Consider the following 24433-nt stretch of genomic DNA (forward strand, 5'->3'; position numbering starts at 1 on the left):
GGGAGCGGGGCGGCGCCACCTCCCGGCGCCGGGGCCCGGGCCCGCCGCGGCCGGGCCTGTGTCTCCCGCCCGCCGAGCCGCGCCCGCTCCGCCTGCCCGCACCCCCCGCGGGGCAGCGGGGTCCCGCCGGCCTGTGCGGACCGCCGGTGTCGGGAGCCGGGCCCGCTGCGCGCCGCGTGAGCCGCCGCGGCCTGCAGGCCCCAGCCCTGCCGCTCCTGCCTCATTCCGGTGCTACATCTGTACATCCCTGCCGCGACAACCCTGTTTTACACCCTCCTCCCCCCTACCAGTAATGCCATTTCATGCCCTGCCAGAAAACCCTTCCTCTGCGAGAAGGCCGTTTCCCCACCCATGTACAGTGCAGAGGCTGGGCTTTTCCCACTTGCTGCGGAGCTGGAGGAGAGAGGCAGGTCGATCCGTAACTTCTGATCGTGAAAACATCCACCACGACGGACCACCATGACAAACCCTAGTGAAGGTGGGACAGCCCTGCCTGGGGTAGCCTGGCTGTGGGGAAGCGGGGGAAAGAGTCTTTTCTGTACATAGACTGATACAAAATGGATGGCTAGTGCCTGGAAAATAATAAGAGCAGGGACAGAAGCATAACGGGATTTGGATCTTCTCTGCTTGCTCACAGTCTTCATCCCTAGCTTTGCTACGGCATCCTCAGCTGCGAGCGCAGCTGCTGCTATGGGGATACACGTACACCTGATGCGTGTGCGGTTGTGTTCTGAAGTGCTGTCTCCAGGATGGGAGTGTGGCTGAGTCCACCAACACCAAACTGTCCAGGAACACCAGGCCCTTGGCTGGGTTTATGCCTGGAGGAAGAGAGCTGGGTATCCGGACGTGGCTGCAGCAAAATGTGACACCTCGCCGTGTGGTCACAGGCACTCTGCTGGGCTGCTCGCTTCAGCTGCCCTGCACAAGGTTTGGGGTTTGGACAAGTTGCACATACGCAACTTTGGATATGCACATATCCCAAGTCTTTGACTGCAGGCACTGTTGATATCAACGTCAGTTTTCATTAACAAGTAATATTTAACTTTCAAAGAAACATTTGAATAAGTGAATAAATTTATTAAATGCTAAGGTAGCTGTTTGAATGTCCAGAGAGCTTTTATAGGAAAAGAAGTGATTGATAACAGAAACAAGAAAGAAACCTTTATGGCTCCAACTCTAACCAACACAGTTCTTATTTTCATTCATCCCAGCTTGCGTGCTATACCCCTCGATTTCATACCTGCCTTCTTCAGAAATCAGTAAGATGCATATCATGTTTAGTACTCCCATATGCTATACGGTTCTTGCATCAAAGGGAAAATACACCATACCGCATGTACCCATCCACATTCTGCATTTTGTAGAAGTTCATCCCATATACAACTCCAAAGTGATAGCAAAAATATAGCCTAGCATAGAATGGGACTCTGATTTGGAAAATGCAATGAGCACTTTGACATCCACAACATCCTGAGTTGCATTCACGGGAACACAGGTCATACAAAGGCAGGACCTGTAGGTCATTATCGTGTATTCACCTAGTATGACAATGCAGCTGCCAGTCTTGGAGCTGATGTTTGACGCTTTTCATCCATCCATGTACACACATCCCTCCATTCCTCTAATGATTTTACTAGCCCTTCCAAGTTCTCCTTGAACATTTGTTTCTGTGAACATTCTCAGCGGTTGTCTTGTATCTAGGCCTACACTGGAGGGAACAAGATTTTTTATTAAGCACTCGAGATGAATTGTAATGACAACGCTTATAGGTCTGCAAGCAGTTAGTGCTGAACAAACTGGATTATATTTTTTTTTGCTTGGTGCCCAGATACTTTCTGGAGTTGTATGTATTCAAAGTTTTTCAGCTTATGAAAAAAAAAAAGCACTAGAATTACTTTTATTGTGGCTTAAGTGGTTTTAAGTTCTGTTGCTTGTTTTGAATGACAAATGTATACATAACATACATAAATTGGGCAACTTGGTCTGTAAATTATAAGCTTAGGTCACATGTCATTTGTTGGCTGACTGTTCCAAAGATCATATTGCAAAGCTCCATTTGCTCGCTGTGCACCTTCTTCATAAATGAAGCTTTTAAAAACTGGGATGAAAGCTACACTGTGGAATTTGACTACAGGGATTTTGCTGCCCTTGGCAAATGGCAAATGTCCATCCTCAAAAACCTGCAATCAACTGTGAAAATATTTACTTAACAGTTTTCTGCCCCAAACAGGCTTATATTGCATTTTTATCACATCTACCTCTTCCACTGGTAACAAATACCATTTGAGACATCAAGGCCTTACTTCTGAGAGTATTAATTCACACATATTAAGTGATAAGTCTAAAATGCTAAGGAATATGTTTAAAAAGTAGACTTGATGTAGAGAGGATTTCTGTTTTGAATGAGGACACATCTTTTGGTGTGAAGAGACATTTCAGCAAACTCTGTTCTTGAGGTAAAGTTAAATCTCATAAAACTGCAGGATTGTGTAGTTGAACGTGTAGGATGCAGCTGTGCATTAGAAGATCAAGGTTCCATATCTAGGTCTGCCGTTAATCTCCTGTTGACTTTGCTGAGTGAATTATTTCCTCTACTACTCTTTATTTGCTGTCTTACAAACTAGGTTGCAAGCTCTTGAAGGACTATTATTCAGTACAGGATACACCTTTCATGTGCTGCAATGGGGGTCTTCAGCCCTAGCCAAGTCCTTTCCTTGGCTGCATTGAACCTGTAGACTTTTTCCAAAGCCACCTGCACTGTTTATCAAATATGACACTGAGCTCTTCATAGTACAGAAATCAGAGTCTTTCTAAGAATCAGTCTGTTGACTTCTTGTCTTCCTTTTCATTCTCATTTCTTTTTTTGGTCAGTAGGAAGGGGAAGAAGAAGGGGGGGCAAAGGAACAGGAAAGTGCAGAACTGTCCTGCCGGACCTCCTCTGTTTGATATCCACAGAAAAAAAGAAAAGACCTGTGAAGTGGCTGGCAGTGGACTCAACCTTAAACCTGTAAAGTCAACAGAGCACCCAACATCTGGATTTACCTGCCTATACTATGAAAAGACAGTATTCAGGTCATTGGGTGATAGGAATTTGAGGGGAACTTTCACACTGATCTTTATTATTGTAAGGAAATGCAGTAAGTCACAGTAGACAGAACTTAGGCTTTTGCACAGTACAAGGTACAGCTGGACAAAGGTCTAAGTTTGGGGCCCCAGCTGCTAGCATAGTATCAACACTCAGTAAAACAAGCACTGTGATACAGAGAAACAGGGTGAGATTTTTAAAAAAGATAAGAAAAGACAGACTTCAAGGACCAAAACTGTACTGTTAAGTCAGGCATGACACAAATAGATATTAAATACTTTGAATTTTAAAAATACCTAAATTCCATTTGGGAATCTGGGAAGGCTGTGTAACTTAATGTGAAAGCAATGTGAATCCTGCCAGCTCCACTGACTCATGCGTCTTGACTTCTCTGAACTCAGAACGGTTTGTGCTGCTAAGCCTCTAGTTAAGCAGGATTTTACCTCTCGTATTCTTTTCCTCTTTCCTCTCATGTTGGCATAAGCCTCTTTTGAAAAAAGTTATGTAATTCCAAATGAAGCATTGCAAAGAGGTTCACCTGTTTTTCTCATGTAAACAGTAATGCTTTCTCACACACGCAACCAAACAGGAAGAGTGCCTCCACCTGGCAAACTTACTTGTGCCTAGCAGTCTCACTTTGGACAAACTGTTTGTTTGTTGAACGAAAAGTGGACTGAATATGTGCTGATAGTACTGTACTGTTCACTCTGTGTTCTGAAAACATGGAGAATACCTTACAGTAGGATATGGGATATAGCTTTCCAGTGTGTCTGTGTGAAATATCTGTTATCCAGCCATTGCAAAAGAAACAAATTGCCTTTTAGAATTTTTTTTTTATGAACTCACATTCAAGTTCTACCTTTCAGAGAAAATGTTGATCAGAGCACACATGTATGATAAAGAAAAGCAAGCTAAAATTTGTTATGCATAAGCACAGAAGAAAAAGCCAAACACTTGACATTGACTTTTTATTGATTTTTGTGTAAAACACAGTCTATGGAAAAATAGATAAAAGCATTACTAATCATTTATAATAGCCCTGTTCAGAGAGACAGCACAAACAAATTGACAAACACAACTACAAAGAGAATATTGCACATGGGAGACATACTATGTTCACTGCAAGACACGGCCAGCAAGGCATGAGAAACAATATATAATGATCGAGATCATTGTTCAAGTCAGTTAAATGTGTCACTTATTTTAAAGGCTGTAATCTAATTAATTCAAGCAGTATCATATACTGATATGATATCAGTACTGCAACATTACTCATTACATTGATAGAAAATACTACAGGATGAACAGCCAAGAAATCAAAAACTCGTGTATTAGGAGATGCACTGTCTGAAAGGAACTATGCATATGCATCTATTACCACTGCATATATGAAAATATTATACTGAAAAACTCAATCTATCTAATTTTTATGCACCTCATATATCTAACTTTCAGAGGAAATCTTCACATTCAGAGGAAAGCTGTTTCCTAACTATATTCATACCTGTGAAATTTATAGCCACTTGGGAACTCATTGCCTTATATTAATTAATAATTCCCCTTAGTGCTAGTTGGGCAGCATGTATAGCTAACAACGTATAGACACACACACACACACACACAGACACACTATTTTATAGGCAATTACTGCCAAAAAAAAAATACAAATGTACTTTCTCATGTTGGCACATGATATAATGCACAATGTTGGAACAAAAAGTTAAACATGGCACCAATTCACAGTAACCATTACCACAAGCTAGATATGCAAAGAACTTGCAAAACAATTACAAAATAATTAATCTCTAAATAATTCAAGAACATAGGTACTTAATTAACTTGTACATAGTTGCCACAGTTAATAGAATTGTAAGATTAAATTAAAGAGACATATGGAACCTGTAATAGAACTGTATTATAGACAATGTTAAGAAAGAATACCTTAATATCCATAGAAAACAAATAACCTGTTGCTAAATACATAGAAGTCTGCATTTTCCTATATGATGTGTACAGTTCTGTATTACATATTAAGCACTATTTTTTTTACTGAACAGTAATGAATACAAATGTAGCTTATTTTATTATTCATTTTTCATTAGGCAGTAAGCAATTTATATAAAGCTACACAAAAATATTTTTATATCAGGCTATTCCTCAAAATATGTATTTATTCTCCTAAGTAACTAAGATGTCTAAATAAATTTAGTTGTTTATATTTAGGCAATCAAAACTAAACTTTTAGCCTCAGGTATTTTTCTGATGAGAAGTCCTAATGTGAGTTCTTCTATAGAAATCAATGTGTTTGATCACATGAATAAAGATTCCTTATGTGACTAAACATATGCACGATATGATACATAATGTGTAGTAAATGCATGAGTGTCATTTTACTTTCAGACTTAACAATGCCTTGTTAGAATGAATTGGTCCTTAAAGAACACTACAAAATATTAAATCACAAGTCAACTTGTTATTCCAGTTAGAAGTAAATACATGGCCTAACGGGAAACTATATGTCATTTTGTAGCACAAGTATTTCACAAAATGTCTTCATATATTTGATCTAAAAATATCATCTATTTATTAACACTTCAATATTTCAACCTTTCAAGTAACTTATAAAATCAAACCACATTTTTAATTTTACACACACACAGTTTGAAAAAAGGAACAACACATCGTTATTCTCTCCAGACACCTTTGGCAGTTCAAAATTTAACAGTTTAAACATTCTTGAAGAAATTGTATGATGAAATAACTTTTTGCATAGAAAAGAGGGCCAATACATTTCTGTATATACTGTCAGTGGTTGCATTACAGTACAATATATAAGGACTTTGACAGTAATTTTCCATTAGTACAGTATCTTAGTTCTGCAACATTATCGCTATTGCATCAAATGAATTAGATAATTGTAGGGAACATGAAGGTTAATTACCTATTCTACAGAAGTGTAGAATTACTATAAAATAATAGCAGTGTATTTAATTTTGAAATGTAATCAGATTGTCAACAGTAATGGTTTCTGCCCTAAATTTGTTCAGAGGTATGAAATTCTGCTCTCAGTTATACCATCCCATTCTAGTGATTTTAATCAGGTTTCGTGCACAGGACTGGGGTAGAATGTAGCATGGTATTTATCCTATTAAAATTCTGCAAGACTTTGTGTATTCTAAGATTTTTTAAATTAATTTTACTTAAAAGATTGAAGCACAAATGCCTAAGCTTTGTGTGGTTTCCCTTTGCAATAATGGAATAGGAAACAGGCCAGGAAATTCAGTTACATGTAATTCTGCAAGCCTTTCAAGAAATATACAGCTTTGTGTATTGGAATGTATTTACAGGCAGGCAAAGTACGTTAGAAGTTGTAATTGTCACTTGTTCTTCATTTTTATGTGAAAATCTCATTCATTCTAATATAGGCTCCTGTCTATCTCCAACAATGACATGTTTTTCATTTGGTGTCTAGAATGTTTGATAAAATAGTATTGTACTTGTGATTCACCACAAGTATCACTGAAATAGCTGAATATTGGAGGAGGGACAATAAAATGAGTACCTTGAAACTAACTAACTAACTGATTTGGTTTTGGAAGAAAGAAAGAATGCAAACTTTTTAAATTAATTTGATAGATTTATTAAACTTTTTTTCCTCTTCCATCTTTTCCTTTCCTTTCCTGTAAAAAACTGGGAAAGATTCAAATTTCTAAAAAAGTTAGATAAATTTTTGGAGGAAGTAGCTATGAAATACAACAGTCCAGAGGCAGCACCTATCTCAAATAAGTCCTAAATTATTGATTTCCAAGAAGCTGAGAGGTTATGTTAGGAGAAGAATCACTGGACACATGCCCTCTTGTTTGAAGCATCTGCCACTAGTCAGCTATTGGAGACAAGTCTCAAAGACCTTAGTCTGACCAATTAGCGCTGTTATTATAATTTACTTTTCAAAAACTGGTGAAATAAAATGAATTTTCTTTCCAATTGCTTCTCCCCCGTGGCTTATAAAGGAGGATAAAACTGAGTTTTCCAATGATTTGAAATTGGAAATTTGTGAACTGAAAAAAACTTCTCAAATTTCTGTTGACATGCATGAAATATATTTGACATTTTTTTCCCAAAAAATGTTTCCACAAACTTCCATTTTCAAAAAGAATTCACTGACCTCTCATTTGATACAAAACATGTTTAAAGACATATAAAAAATGCTTAAATTCTCAAAAAAATAATGCAAATATTTTATTTTTCATCTCTAGATTTGAACATGCTTTAAATGAAATAAAGTTCAACTGTCTCTTGATTTGCGACAAACCCAGAATATATGCAGGCTTGATGTGTAAGTTTGGGGAATATGGATACTACAATGAAAATAAAATTGTTGTAGATTTTTTGAATTTAAAATGAAATTAAGAACAACTAATACGAATTCTTTAGATTTAGGTTGGTGTAACTGAGGGCAGAGTTTGATTCTAGATTCTTCTTGTTCTGTGGAGCTGTTGGTTTCATTACAAACAGAGATAAGAGATTTACAGGACTAGTGATGTTTAGGGATAAATTCAAGATTAAGTACTGTATATTTCTGATGTATCATATCGATGACAAATTCTTGCAAAGTAAAAAATAAGTGAAGGTTTAGCTAATAAAGTCAAAGATTCTAACCAGTGCAAATATAGATAAGAAAAATATAATTTCATACAAGTAAAGAAAATTAGGACCAAATACACATTCTAATTCACTGAAATAAAGGTTTTGCTAATAAAGCAGGAGTAGCCTGAAGGTATGAGTTGAGTTTGGCTATTTTGTTAGAGAAGAGTAGAACCTGACAAAGCAGTAGTAAGAAACAATTGTGAATGTTCTTTTGAATCCCACAGGAAATGCAAATGTCAAGTTTTAGAGATAAATTCATTTTTTTAAGTAGAAGAATAATAATTTTGTTTCTCAAAAATTCAGGCATATCCCAGAGACACTTGTTGTAAAATTAAGACTTTTTATATAAAAATAGAAGATTGGATTTGCACAAAAAGATACAAAGAATTTAAGACAGACTCTGGGAAATTCATATATAATAACTGAAACTCCAGTGTACAAACATATAGAACATGAGTATTGTGATGCTTCCCTGTTGTACCAACATATCGGAAGTGTCACAGTGAAAATGCATCTTTATTGTTGCAGATTTCTCAGCTTTTTTTTGTGTGTGTTTGTTTTAAAATATTTCCTGATATTTTGAAATCATTCTAAAATCAAAAACTAGTTGCTTGCACACATATCTGCAAGTCTTTCTATACAGGTATAACACTGTTTTGAATTTTCATTATATGACGTATGGAAATAAAGAGATGCCAAAGGTCTAAAATCCTATGTGATACTTTCAAAAAAAATGACCGTTAGTACAATACCATTTGCTTACAAGATGTACAATTACACCATAATTGAAACTGGTTTTGCATATTCAAATCATGGAATGGTGTAAAACCACACACAAATAAATAGACTGTACGTGTGCAATACATCAGTACAAATTAATTTGTTTCAAAATCTGATTATTTCCTCAATTATTAACTCTATTAGTCTATATTCTGAACTCACTAACCCAGAAGTGTGGTTTTAATAAAAGAAACACTGCCCAGAAAATGTGGTATTGATAAACAGCACTCTGACACATACGCTCTAAGTCAAAGAAATACCTGGAAAGCATGGTTATAATAAAATACTGTTGTGATATAACTGTGCAAAGGAGCATTAAAAAAATTCTGATTTCATAATCATCTGCGCTCTGTAATTCAAAACAAAAATATTTTTGTAGTTATCTGAAGTAGTAGTCTTCTAGTTATAAATTTCTCATAGTTTGGTTGAGAGCTTGTACTATATGCCAAGCAAGTCCACAGTGACTTTACTCATACTTTAACTAAACTCCTAAAAATACAAGTTTATGACAAAAAAACCCCTCCAAACATCTACAACAGTGCTAGCAAATATTAGTCTATCATCACATCACAGTTATCCTTTCTGGGGAGAGATGTGGAACAGACCCACTTGCTTCTTCTATAACATGGCTCTTCTCCCATCCTCTTCGAATTCTCCTCAGTCTCCTACTTACACATGGCAAAAGCAAAATGATCTTACCTAGAATTACAATGGAAGGCAGAACAAGGGCAAGAACAAAATTTGGTGGTGTATAAAATCTGTAATACTCTTCTTCAAAAGCTCTTCTCCATCCATAAATCAGTACATGGAAAGTACTTATGAGCAGAGCAATGTATCCAAGCGTAGACTGAAAAAAGAGAAAACAGGGAAAAAAGAAGAGATAATAGGTCCTTCATCTGACAGTTCTAACCCATTATTTTAACATTTCTATTAAACATCATGTTAAAATCTCTTACCTATACACTATTTTAAATTAGCAATTTGTGGTTTTAAGTTAAAATGTTCTGAAAACTACAGCCTGAACTGAATACTGATTTACAACGTATCTCTGCTAGCATCTATAGGCCTTAGTCAAAGCTGAAATGAAGACGATGTTTGCCCAAATTCTAAGTAATAGCAGTCAACTTCAGGATATGTATGCGAATAAGGAACAATCCCAGTGAAGTTACTGGAACAACATCAGTTGTGATTGGAAATTAAGTTTCCTGTTTCTTAACTACGATGGTAGATCACTTCCCAGATTCATGATTATGGAACAATGCAGTTTTGCTGGAAGAGATCTGGGCCTAACACTCCAGATTTTTATCACTCTGAGAGATGCAGTTTGCTTCTTCCTCACAATGGCCTACATACACTTGTCTGAAGTTGGCATAAACCATCCCTTACCTTTCTCCATCAGCTGTTGCCTACTGGTTAATGGGAGTATCTGGACTGCAGGACTTGGGCATAAGGGCACAAGGCAATGATGCAGTTTATCATGAACAGGTAGTGCCAGATGAAATGGGAAGTAGAAGGTTCCCACAGCACCCTGAAGAGGACCTCCTGAGCGTGCCACGGAAAGTAGTGCTGAGAGGGGTCATTCGCCATTTCTGTGAATCTGCCCTTTTAAGAACCCTGTAGTTGTATTGCTCTGCAGACTTGAGTTAAATATATTAACTCTGAGTTTCCCAAACCATGGCAAAAAAAGATTGCTATGCTTTGAATTGTGGTGGTGATCAAATGAAGAAAAGCACTTTTTTGCCAAAACTGATGTAATGACTAACTTGGTTGGGAAACATTTGTAGAAATTCATCAAAACAGAGAATGAATATTAGGAAAGGGAACTGACTACCAAGGCTTGGTTTAATTCCAGTAAACAGAGAGGCAAAGAAAAATGCAGCCTAATGGTCTGTAATAGTGAAAGAATTAATTCTTTCCGCTTCAAGATTAACCAGTTTCTAGGGAAAGGAGAATGTCTGAGCTAATACCATTTGCAAGGATTCACAGATATAATGGTATAAAAAGGAAAATAATTTGTTAATTTCTAGAGATCAGTACCATATTTTTTAACTTGCCAATATTTATGCATTTTTTTTGCCAATGGTTTCAGAGCCATGTTGGTATGTTTTAGATATGCTGCCGCCCTTTTTTTAAAAAGAACAATTTGCTCCCGAAATATTCCATAAGAAACAGAATGTCCTGGTTTCAGCTGGGATAGAGTTAATTTTCATCTTGGTAGCCGGTATGGGGCTGTGTTTTGGGTTTAGGATGAGAACAATGTCGAGGATACACTGACGTTTTGTTCTTGCTAAGTAGTTGCTAAGTGGCGCTCACAGTGGTAAAGGACTTTTCAACTGCCCATGCTCTGCCGGGTGCACAAGAAGCTGGGAGGGGGCACAGCCAGGGGGAGTGCTGACCCAGATTGGCCCAAGGGCTATTCCATACCATATGACATCATGCTCAGTATATATAAGCTGGGGGAAGAAGAAGGAAGAGGGGGACATTGGGCATGATGGCGTTTGTCTTCCCAAGTAACCGTTACGCGTGATGGAGCCCTGCTGTCCTGGGGATGGCTGAACACCTGCCTGCCGATGGGAAGTAGTGAATGAATTCCTTGTTCTGTTTTGTTTGCGTGCACGGTTTTTGCTTTGCCTATTTAACTGTTCTAATTTATTTTACTTCAATTATTAAACTGTTCTTATCTCAACCCACGAGTTTTCTCCCTTTTGCCCTTCTGATTCTCTCCCCCATCCCACTGGGGGGGAGTGAGCGAGCGGCTGCGTGGTGCTGAGTTGCTGGCTGGGGTTAAACCACGACACAGAACAATCAGACAACCCCTTGTAAATATGAAAATGGCAAATGCAGTATCTGAATGGAAGTTCTGGTAAGAAATTTGGACAGCAAACAATACTATCAAACCTGACATTTGAATATGTTGTTCAGATTTTTGTTGGTAGGACTGTCCTGAATTCATTGCTGTTATATCACTGCCAGCAGGGAAAAGGACACAAGTGAATCATATCCCTCATTTCATCAGGCTTACTGATGAGAACTATGACAATTCTTCAAAAAGAAACAGGAGGGAAATGTTATACAGACTCTTCCCAAATCTTAAAAAAAAAAATAAATAAAAAAAAATTAATGCTTATTTAAATTCCATCTGCAAGCTACAGTTTTGAGATACCTCTATATGTCTTTCTATCTAATGATCAAAATGGAAACTAAGAAGTACATTAATACATCTATCCGTACATTTTTAACTAACAGCACAAGGACAAGAAAATCATATGATGCACCTCTATTAAGTTCTTTTTTTTGCCCTGAGGAAAGTTGCCATATGCTTCTTTGAAGTGTTGGTAGGGCATGTGCTAGTATGTGCTGGACCATTTCAACCACTCATCTAAAAATCTGACAACAAAGACACTCCTATAGGAGCTTTTGTCAGCTACTGATGGTAGTTTCTTCTACCAGGCCCTTAGTTGCCAGATTTCAGTGCTGTACTTTTGACAGTAATGACACCACTTAGCTAGAAAGAGGATGTCCTCCACACCACTTAGCATTCTGAAGTCTTTGGTTTGTTCAGTCAGGGCAGACCTGCACTGGAAAGTTCCATTAAGAGAATTTATCCCAGCTTGCAGCTACTGACAATGACTTCTCCAGAAGTACGAGGAAGACTGGCTGCCTTTGCTACTTAAGTAAAACCCCACTGCAGGAGGCTGTGTCAGTACAAAACTTCTGCGTTTGTTATAAAGACTTGATTTTTCTGTATCTGCAAATGTTCAAAGACTACAGCAATGGCTGTACGGTAGTAAAATGGGGAAACTCAGAACTGACTGAAGCAGGCTTGGACAAAAAGACATCAGCTAGCGCAGGAGGACAGGAGAGGCACAGGATGCTAACTTATTTAAGAGCAGAGGACTTTTGAAAGCAGCAAGAAGGGATACTTTTCCTTCACTGGTAAAGTCACATTGGTGAGTGAGTAGCAGTATTATTTGTAAGTCTTGGGAACTCTCTGCCTAGGCTCTAGGACGGCTGCTGGGAAAAGGGGAAGAACATCTTTGGTTGCTTTGCTTCCTTATCTTCCCTAATACTGTGTTTCCTGGAAGCTGAGTAATAGATTAGCACATTTCCTATGGACTCCTCAATCTTTTAGCTTTTCTCTAAGTCTTCCCTGTTTTGTTTCTTTTCCTTCCTGATCAAAATCATTTTTTTAGCCAATGATGTGGGAGATTCCCAGCCAAGGCCACTGTTAAACTGGACAAACTGGCATTGTTTGGGGCGAAAAAAAAGTGTTAGAGGAGTGGAAAAATCCCTAAAACATTACCAGGAAGATGTACATATATAGAGACACAAATCTGCTGTGGGACAAATTTGCTTCAGGAATTTCTACTTTCACAATGGTTGAGCAGTTCCAAGCAATTTATATATACAAAAGGTATTTTCCAAAGCCTACGTTTATGCAAGGTATACTTCAGATTCCCCCAGTAACAGGATATTGCTAAACTTATAAACAGGCTGTAGCAATTCTGACTGGAATCTTACGCATAAACTTGCTAAATACTCAGGCCTCATTCTTCTTTACTCTGGGGGAAAAGTATCCTATTCTTGTGGGAGAACCAAGGCAGGGCAGCCCTTCCTCAAAGTATGTGCACAAGAAAAGTTTTAGTAATACTGGCTCCAACTTTAGGATTGTGCTAGCAGACAAAAGGAACATTTACAAAAAGATCAGCTTCCTACTGTGCAAATGGCAGATTTGCGCCGACTTTTGCTACGAAACATAAAGCTCAGCTTTCAAAGCCAGTCTGCTCTGTCCATTGCCACTTTGAGTGATGTGCTTTGGACTTGAACTCTTAGACTGGAAAACAAAAGCAGTAATCATATATGCTTACATTATATATTTACAGTTTAACTTCCTTCAGAAGACTGAAGGACCCAGTGCAGCACTGCTTGCAGACAACATTCTCCATTTCCATGTATTTTATGTGAACACTCAAGGACTGGTTTCAATAAACGCCTTTTTCTGGTTGGAGTGTGTTGGTTTAGGCTAGTTATTCTGCCTGCTCTGACAAAATACGAATTCTTTTTTATTTCTTGCCCATGCGTATCTTTGTTCCTTATCCAAATATGTTTATAAGAGAAAAAGAAGAGTACTGAAGTGGCATTTAAGAAAACTCATGCATTGGTTTATCAGCCCCAGCTTCTTCTCTGCTTCTTTCATCAGTAAGCTCCAACTCGGTGTCATGTTAAGATGCCTGCAAAGTTTCATGCTAAATTTCCATGATCTAGGATCTCCTACTGAGCAAACTCTTCATTACTGTCTGGTTCTGTGGCTCCTCCATGAGTGTTTCTCTCTGAATCATGATGAAGTAATCAGGTACTTGTTTTGTACAGTGGTCAGGGTCAGCTCTGTACTGCAGCAACTCCAAGTGTTCTGCTGGTCTTTTAGCTCCTGGTAGGGCTTTTGCCTCACTATTCAACCTTCTCATATCTCACTTTATTCATATTCATACTCTGAGGGAATGAGCAGAGCCTGCACTGCTTCTCCTCTTAAAGCCATTTTCCCTTGATCAAAGAGGCTGGAATTTTTGGGGCTGCTGATGCCTGTGTTGTGAAACCAGGCTAGGCAAGATGGAGGCATCTCCAAAATAATTTGGGATATCAAAGACAGCAATCATTTCTGGGCAAAAGCATTCACAAATGAGATCTCTTTACAGTACTAGGAAGACTGTGGTAGAGGTCTGTTTGAACCACTGTAGGTAGGGGAGATGCTGCTCAGGGCTTGTACTACTGGAACAAGGCTAGAAAATAGTCTATACTGTATATGTTAATAATTTGTTAAATCTAAACTCAGATTTTCCTAGTAGGACTCAGGACTGAGTATGTTTTAGTGGTAAAACTCTTTAGAGGAGCCCAAACCCTTATTTTGATGAAACTGTATTTACTAAGATGAGCAAGCAATAGTATGTTGTTCTCAGTGGGAAGTGCTGAGGTGAGAAACGGACTGAGTGTGCTGACTGACTGACTCTCTATCTGTCAGATGCAAAACAAGGTCAGCAATTATTGTGGCAAATCATCTGCGATTCAATACTAAGGCTAGAGATATACGGCTTTTCCCAGTTTAAAAAAAAGCAGCACTGAGATGATGGGCTAATAGTTCCACTGTTTGTCCCCCTGACTTAGAGAAGACTGAGAAAATTAAGTTCAAATTCACTTAATCACATTGCACTTCAGTAGAAGAAAAATATAAAAGACAATAAGTATTATGATGTTTTATCTGTTCTACTTGCATGCTGGGTACAGTGAAGCCTGTGCAAAAATGCAGACTCCTTTTACTTTAGTGAGGGATCACTGAAAGTCTGTTTTCTGATTGAATACAGCAAGAGAACTGTTTGGAAGGACAAGTAACTAAATGAAGAAAAACTTACATCCTGAGAAGTAATTAATGACAAAGTAAAGTACCTTTAATGATCATTAACCTTAAGCAAATTTTTAGCAGTTCAATATTTTTTGTGATTAAAAATTGCAAAAGATCATAATTAATTACCAACACCAGTTCTCTTCACCATGCAATGCAGTATCAACTGTAACATAGCTCCAGAGCAAACAACTTGTTCCTAATCAAATTGCTCAAAATACTGACAGATGATTCATTAAAGTTCATAATTATTTAAATTTGGAACTACTTTGACTTTATTTACAGTGGAAATAACTGCAGTAAATATGACACAATAAAAATGCCCTTTGTAGACACATCATTATGTGTTTATTGTGTGGGTTTTGACTCAGTCACACAAAATTTGGAAATTTGAGTAAGGAAAAATAAGACACACATGCTGGGTATGTGGCTGGAAGTCATTATTGGATAAAGGCATCACCTCACTCACGAGTGAATATGTATTTTTCCCTTTTGCACTAACGTTTTACATCACCCAACAGCAGTACTATTGTCCCCGCACAGAGAACTCTGGATGGCAGGGATGCTGTAACAATACAAAATGGGTATTTACTCCCTCTGAAGGCTCAAAACCATGAGAGAGAATAAACAGTTCCGTCAGGGGAACTCTAATTTGAGAAGTTTTTCAGCAAACTTTTTGTAGGCCTACCTGGATTGTTCCACCAACGGAAACCCTAGGGGAAGGGAAGACATCACAGACAGAAGACCTCTAACAACTGCAGCCAAACAGGCGTTCCCCATCACTCCCTTTAAAACGTCTGTAAATTATGAAGCGCAACTCAAGCTCTGAACAGTAAAGTCAGCGCCTGTGTTCTGAAGGTAGGAATTTGTAAACAGTGACAGGACTAAGAATTAGGCAATATTATTACAGTGGCTATGTTGAAAAAACATTGATCAGAAAAGACTGAGTTAAGACTAGAGTACTGAATCCAAAGTCAGAGAACAAAACAAAACACAACAAAACCCAAAACTGCATGTACACACTTAGGAAATTTATCACAAGACTGAATCCTAATAAAATTTCTTATCACCGACTGCTGCCTAAAACTAATTGCAATTTTGTTTGGGAGCAAACATCAAGCTGTTTATAAAAGCCTATATTTCTCAGTATTTTATGCTGGTTAGGTCTGCCTGTAGTAGATATTATTTATCTGAGGAAGGAGGGCAGCAGAAAGCATGCCAGGACCTGGAAAAGCCTGTGCTATTAATAAGCAAAGCTTCATATTTTACTAATGGGTATTTTCAACTAATGGGAATAACGCAGTTGAGAACTGTACTAATTCCCACACAGTGGAGTGGAAGCAAAACTGAATCAATGACAGCATGGCTGTCAGAGGGCTGTGCAATAAAAATCCTGCAGGACAAATTAAGTCTTCAATTTTAACAGTTGTGTGCATTTACATATAGTAGTATCTCATCAGTATCATTGCCTTTAGCGAGTTTGTCCAAATTTATCTAATTTGAATTTAGCAAGAAATTCTAACAATGGAAAAGGAATAGATAAGTGCTCATTTGGTCTTAGCTATGTTGGTTATTTAAGACCAAGGAGCGTAAAATGCATATTCCTATTCTAAGACTCATGAAATGCTTAATGTGCCTTCATGGTAATATATCTGCTGAGTAAGGATACGTTGTTTTTATTAACTTACCAGAGAGAGGGAAAGAAAGCTCTCGTCATGCTGCAAAGTGCTTTTGTTCGTGATCATGATCATCAAGGAATTCTTATAAACAACAAAACCCTCTTATTTAAAAAGTAACACACCTGAATAAAACTGAACTCCCTCCAGTTTAAGGCACTGTTTACTGAAGGGATGGAAGTCACTGCCAGCAAAGAAAGCAATCCAAGACTCATTATTCCAAAGGAGATATACATTTCAATTCGCCACACTTCTTCCTCATTCCAAGAATTCTCAACATTTGCATGAACCTGATGAAAGAGTAGAAAGGAAGCACTTTATTCTACAGAATATTAAAAATATCAACAAGAAGCTATTCTGCTGAGTAAAAATCTAAAGTTACAGCACAACTATAAAATGAGGTCAAATTTTTCAGAGGTTTCCTCATGTCTTGGAGAAAAACAACTATTTCCTCAATGCTGGTATTGGCTCTTGTTAGATGAAAAATATGTTAAACATGGAAACTTAGATGAGTTGTTAAAAGAAAATGTAACATTACATACTATTTATAACAATTATGTTATAAAACCAGATAAATCTGTGCATTCCTATATACTGTGGAAAAGTAGCTGTGTTCTTCAGACCCCAGAAACTTAAATTCTGTAACATAAATTGGGTAAACCTGCAATTTGTTTTTAGTTTGTTACATTTAGAAACAGTTTAGCATCATTTCCTGGTTTTGCTTCAGCTGCCTATACTGAGTCGAAGTTATTTTGCTTCTTTCACTGTTGACATCAGATACATCCAAGATTGTTCTTGTTGGAGAGCTTTACCAGAAAAAAGAAACAACTCAGGTCCTTAACAATTAAGAGGCTTGGATATTCAATTATTTTTCCACTTTCAGGTGAACTATTGTGATATGGCATGTCTTGAAAGAGGTTCACTAGGAATATTAGCAGTGAAAGTTTTACAATATTATTAAAGCCAAGATAATTTCTTAGTAAAAGTATCAGTGGGTCCTTCACTGTAGTGTGAACAATTACAGTTTCTTGCTGCCTTTTATAGTTTTGCTCTTCCCGCCTTTCTCTTAAGTTCAATTTTTCATGCTAGCCGTTTTAGAATTTGTGGACACAATCCCCGTTAATTTGTTCCATTTGATTTGCTTTCCTTAGTTTGCTTTTCTTTCTGTTCCATCACACCTTTCTTTCCTGCAGATTTTATGCGCTGAATGGCAATGCTGCTTTTCTGGCAATGCTGCTTTTCTGCCACTTTAAAGGTGACAATAAGCTACCTCACTTTCAGACAGGAGCATCAGACCCTCTCCTAAAGGATGACAGCTTTGTCGGCGATTGTTTCAGGGTTATGCAAGACCAAGTGCTCCTGGGAACTGTGAGTCAATTTCTGTGGCCTCTAATTGATGATGTTCACAGAATTTTTAACGAACAAAATATTTTTACCACTGGTCCTAAATGTTACAAAGTAACAGCATTTTTATTTTGTAAACATAGATGTATCTGTAAGCATTATTACAGTATCTACCCTTATACTTTTTTCACACTTGTAAATGCACTTATGATATACATACTTCCCCCATATGTTAAGTATACATAGAGAGGAACATACCTCAGAAACTCAGAAGTTTCCTGCTGTTGCTCTTACGCTGTTTATCCTACGTTCTCCTTGTGTATATTACTATCATCAGGGATTTAATTAACTTGACTGCAGCTTGACCCACAAGGTGAGCACAATGCACAGGTGTTTCTTTTAGTCTCCCTTCTTACCTCGGCACTAGCTATACATAACATAACCCAAAACATTCTCTGCTGAAAACGGTGGAACAGATCAAGAAAACATATATCTTGCATTCATGAGCCATATGCATACAGCCAAGGCATTTTTGGCTTATTGAACTAAAGATTGGCTTACCTGTTGATATGCCATATTGAGGAACAAGTATCGCTCCGACCTCCTCATAGGTAAGCACAGGCTGTATGCCACATGCACTGTTGCAAAGAAAAAACTGAGCAGTCCAAGCTGCTTTCGACACTGGAGCCAGTTGTCCAGCCAAGGTGGAAATCGCCTATACTTAGTACCATAGTAAAGCTGATAAGCAGCTGCAATAAGTCCTGATAAGTACACTAGAGAAAGTAAAGTGATAGCAACGATTGGTAGAGTCTTGTTCACGATCTCAATGGGGATCTTGTAAAAGTCACTCTGCTGATTTCTCACGTATGGATGGATTACATCTCTGACGAAGGAATAGATGAAGAAAAACGTTGCCAGGCTAATGGCAATCACTACAGGCCCCTTCCACAGCGTGAACAGTCGCAGAGGTAAGTTTTCAATCTCCCTTGAAGATGACAATGCCCCCAAATCAATAGGAATAAAACTGAGCTGACGGGCGAGCTCAATAACTTGATGGCGAGCCTGAACATTGTTACTGCATATATAGACCTGTTGAGAAAGTCAAGTGAATTGTCTGTAGTCAGAGAAAGAGACTCAAAGGTAAAAAAAAAAAAAAAAAAGAAAAAACACCACAAAAAAACCTTAAGGGCTTCCAGGACAAAACCACAGCACTTCTGCTAAAACTGTACACTGTTATCCCAGCTTATATCATCAAGATGAGAATGAAACCATATACAAATCCAGCCAAACTGAAAATATGCACACTGATTTAGCAATAGAGTAACCAAAACAAAATTGGCTTTTTCTTGGAGTTAATAATGAGCTGACTGTGGGATGCCCTGGTAATCTGCACACTGACACCCCCCCCCCCGCCCCCGCCCGCACTGAAATGTCAACAGGACTGGACTGAACTTGAAACAATGGCTAAAAGCATTTCAGAAAATCATGAGTCTCTCAAAAACACAACAATCTTGAATGATGACCCAAAAGCAGCTGTAGCATAAACAGAATGCAAAGCAAAGAACTGTGTAATCTCTCCATGTATAACAATTTTAGCTTAATTTCACAATCCGGATTTCCACAAAAATTGAATGTTTAACAGAAAAGACAAAAACTAACAGCCAAATAAGAACTCCTTCTAAAGACCGTTTTTTTACATAGTGAAAGAAATGCACCGCTACAAAGTACTTTAAAGTTCCTTTAAAATTTACAGTGGGCTACAGTTTGCCCAACATTGTTTGCTGATCATCTGCATTAGAGCAAACGTGATCAGTTTTGACAGAAGTTAATTACTTATAATGCAGCGCTGTTCCAAAAGGGGATAAAAATAGTACAGCAAGGTTATTTTTAAAATTATGCTAATTCCACATCAATTGCATTCAATTTAAAATCTACCTGAAGTGCCAGAAAACTCAATTTAGTCTCCAGTAGTCACGTTACACCAGTCATTTCTCATGCATTTCTCAGAGTCCATAAAGCTGTGAAGGACTGGGTTCTTGCATAGGCTTAAATCTTTTGTGTCACTTCAGCAAAGCATGAAAAACATAAAGCTGCCTTTTCCATACGCAGGATGGATTTGGGGAACATACTGGGAAGGAATTTGAACATGATGTTCCCAAGCAGTCCTGGATCAAATGAATGATCACTTAGAAACATATGTGCCTCCTTCTGTTTCCTCATATTTATGATTCTGTGGCATTCTAAAAGCTAGATAATTTCTTTATTCACTTTGCTGTTACGTTGAATGCAAGCATTTTTAGAACAGCTGACTCCTGAGCCCTGGGATCAGGACCTCAGATTTCTGTGCATCTCTTTCAATTGTTCACCCCACGTAAACCAATACTGAAACAAAAATATATGGGGAAAGACTGCCTCTATCCTTGTATAGAGCATAAGGATAAAAATTAACATATTTCCTACAGAAGACATTAAGACCCAAGTCCTCTTCTCTGTCTGTAGTCATCTAAAGGTCAGCTGTCTAGTCTAAGCACGTATCCACATTTCCTCTGCAATCTTTAACAGGCATCCCAGGGGACAATTTAGACCACTTCCTCTCTATGTCTTACAGTCTTACTACCTTTTATTGGCTACTAAAACTTAAACTAAAGGCCCAACATTTTAGGTACATTAAGTCAGGCAGGATGAATCCCATGACTTCTGGCTGCTTACATTCAGTTCCTGTCATTTTCATCTTACAAACTAGTTAAATTAATACAAATGTAACATTTACCTGTCTGCTGGCATCCTTTGGTCCTAACTGCAGTGACCAAGCTGAAACGACATTGAATCCTTTGACAATCAGGGAATCTGGGAAAAGCGATGCCAAATACTCTGCATTGGAGTCCGGATATTGGTCTACTCTTGTATTATTGCTGACATCAATTAGAATTTTACCAGCGAGTAAATGCTTGAGGTCCCACAAAGAGGCATAATGTTCTCTGTGTATGGCTACAAAAATGATGTTTGTTTTTGTTACTGCATCTTCATGGTGAGTGACATCAACCACATGGGGAAAGAACTCGGCAGCAAGTTTAGGGTTTCTGCTTCCTACAACCACATGGTACCCGCATCTGATAAGCCTAATTGTCAATGACTTGGCAAAGTCTCCACTTCCAATGATGCCTATTGTGATCTTACTGGCATCCTTAATGCCATTGGCAACATTTGGTAGAAAAGTTTCATTGAGGTTCTTAGGACTTCCCATCATAGAGATTGATTCCATACTTCCAAGGCACCAAACCTACAATGATTTCTTCTGAGAAAAAAAAAAAAAAAAGGAGAAAGCAACAAAAGGAAAAATGCAGCATTATATAATTTTGCAAGACATCAGAATCCATAAACATCTCTGGCAGAAAAATATGTAGTTCTAAGTTTCATGTTGTATTTTCTCCTTAATAAAGTATGTGCTAATCAATTTTGTCTTGCAATGTGTCACTGGTATAAGGAGAAACATAAAATACTTCAAGCACTTCAATAATACAGTTACAGAAGTAAGTGATATTTTTTCCATCTTCTCCTATTCCCTATCTTCCACTGCCCCGGAATATTGGACCACAAGATAACCTTGTGCTCTTGAAACTAATGGTCAATGGAATAATGAGAAGAAACATGTAAAGAAAACTGGGTAATTATGGAAAATATTAGAAGGTAGAGATAGCTAGCCTGTGGCTGGCATAAGGACAGTGAGCTCACGGAAGCTGAATTCCATTAAAAGCTTATGCAGATTATTATCATGGTATCCTATATTGGCCAGGAAGGAAGGGATGTAAAAGTCTCAAGGCTGCAAATGTCATGGCTACCACCGTGGTACAGACATCCACCTGACATACTCACCTGTCAGCTGGGAAAATGGGCGGCACACGTGGATCCAACCGCAAAGACAACATGGGAAATTTGTCAAGGTCTGTTCATGAGATCACTAATGACACTGCTAGGTCAGACTGCGAGGTCTGGCCATGGATGTATAAGGACTAACTGTGGGTACAAAGGTAAAGGATTCAAGGCCGTGGGTCATGAATATGCCTAACAGAATTTTTCTCACCGGGCAGAGAAGATAAATCCTGGTGACAAACACATGGGACAGCATTCCACAAAAAGCTAATGGCAGGAAGAGAGAGATTTCATGCAATAATAAAAGGGAAGAGAGTTTTAGGACTCAAATGCAGTGCAGCAAGGGAGGCTTTGAAGAAGAACAGAGGCTAAGGCTCAGAGAAAATTAAAAGAAATACTGCTACAGCTTTGGAGAGAAGAGGTCACAGAGCTGCAGTAAAGCTGTAACAAAGACAAAAAGACATAAAAAACCAACAACACAGCCCCCAGGAGGGAAGTCTGCCCATGAAACCACAGTTATGACATAAGTGGTTCTGCGCTGTAGAACGGGAGTGAGTTCTGAAAATGAAGGAAGCAATGAGGAAACACAGGCTAAGAAGGAGCAAAGAGGAACTGTGAGGTTGCTCTCTTGGGAACAGACCACATATAGAAAGAAGGAGCTGAATGAACCTCTTCCTGAGCCACCATCCAAGAGCTGATATGATGGTAACTGATCACCAGTGGGGGACGTTACCCAGCCATCGGCTAGCAATACAGTATGTGTGGTGAACAACCTCCCACAATTAAAAGTAGCTTTGTGTTTCAGAAACTGGAGGAAGCTACTAGAAGAATGGTCACTTTTCATTTCAGCTTTGACTAAAAGGGAAGAACTCACTGAAACTGGACTGAGACTCTAAAGACGGAAAGCAATATGTGACCACAAAATCAGTATTCTACGAAAAGATTCTAACAGTGAGTCTTTCTGGCAGAGGCAGACCACATAGATTTTTATGCATGCGCTGAAAAAACATTGACTTCTTTCTTACCACATGACCTGAAATGTATCTAACACATGACCAAAATACCAGTATTTTCTGTACCATGATGGGTTCACATCCAGGAATGTAATGAGAAGAGCTGTATTCTCATCAGAGATATACATCCACTGGATATGACAGAACACGTATGCACTCTCCATGTGATTACAGAAGCCTATTTCATGCCACGTGACACGAAGGTGCTGCAAAACCTTGGGATAGAAAGGGAAGCGCCCTGAGGAAATGGGCTACCAGCACCATTTAACCATACTGCAGCCTACTTTCAGTTTTTGTCCAAAGGATCCTTAGGAGAGCAGGCATCAAGGATTTGGACATGATGAATTGCTCTGGTGAGCTGAATTTGGCCCGCTGGCCAAAGTTTCTCACTGCCTGTTCTAAGGAAAGTAGAGTGTGAGGAACAGAATAAACCTAACAGACTTCATAAAAAAACCTCAGGGAATAGGCAGACATGACTGTTTGGTAAACAGTCTAAGAGATGGAAGAGATCAGAGAGCTAGCAGTTACTGAAAGGGACTATATTAAATGCACAATAGAAATTCAGAGGAAAGAGAGTGTACAAGACTGTTTTAACTGCACCAGGAGAGCTTTAATGACCTGGAAAATCACACAAAAAGTAAAAAAAAAAAAAAAAAAAAGGTGTGTGTGCATGACTTAGGAACAGTATAAAGAGACAGTGCTATCATCAGTGCTATCATGCAGGGATAACAATCAGAACAGCAACGGTACAGAAATGAGTTACAAGTAGTGAAGGACATAAAGGGTAACAAGTAAAGGTTCCATAAATACAATAAAAGACAGAAGGCAAGGTTTATAACTTAAGAGGAAAAAGAGCAAATTATAGGTGACACAAAGTAGGACAAAGTGTTAAATATCTTCTTTCTTTCAGCCCTCAGCAGAAAGGTTAGTTGTGAATAGATATTTAATGGAATTCCTTTTACAGGGACACAGAAGGTGAGGTCAAAGTGGAAAAAGGTAAGTTAAAAGTATAGGATAAACTTAAAGATAAGATAAACATTTTCAAGTCAGCAGACACTTATGAAATCCACCCGTGATGCTCAAAATGCTGATTGAAGTGACACCGTGAGAACTCAGAGAGGACAAGAGAGGCAGACTAGCACATACCTCTAAAAGAGGGGAGGAGGAGGACTGAAAGCAAAGACTTGTTAGCCTGCCTTCAGCATCTGGACAGATTTTACATCAAGTTACTGAGCAATCAATTTTTAAATAGTTAAGATGGGAAGCAGATGATAAGAAGTAGCTCAGGTGGGTTGTTCAGGAACGCACTGCAATAAAACCAACCTTCTTTTACAAAATATCTGGCTTCACAGATATAAAAAACAGTAGAAGTGACATAAATTTGACATTTGCCCTTAGATAAGCTAAGAAAACATTACAGAGCTATGTCAGCCAGAAGGTGACACAGACGTGAAAAACTGCTCTTGGAAAAATAACTACTGGAGGAGAAAAACGAACGAACAGAAAGCCAAGCAGTCACTGGACTTGTGACCCCCCGCTCGGGCGGGCACTTACGGGGTGAGGGCTGAGGCGAGGGGCTGGCCGGAGGCCGGGTGAAGGCCGGTGCCCCCTCGGCAGGCTCCCG

The 24433-nt window shown here is 38.5% G+C and overlaps 1 protein-coding gene across 1 annotated transcript; it reads right to left on the reverse strand.

The window, feature by feature from the left end:
* Positions 1–9074: 9074 nt before the first annotated feature.
* STEAP2 (STEAP2 metalloreductase) lies at positions 9075–21188 on the reverse strand (the record flags this gene model as incomplete). The annotated part of the gene is made up of 4 exons (XM_082331750.1): positions 9075–9359; positions 16708–16872; positions 18488–19015; positions 20697–21188. The coding sequence occupies 4 exons, from the start codon at positions 21186–21188 to the stop codon at positions 9075–9077; spliced, it is 1470 nt and encodes a 489-aa protein (XP_082187876.1).
* Between the last annotated feature and the right edge of the window lie 3245 nt (positions 21189–24433).

This window comes from Platalea leucorodia (genome assembly GCF_965183815.1).
Source record: "Platalea leucorodia genome assembly, chromosome: 1".
In the NCBI taxonomy this organism is placed as follows: domain Eukaryota; kingdom Metazoa; phylum Chordata; class Aves; order Pelecaniformes; family Threskiornithidae; genus Platalea; species Platalea leucorodia.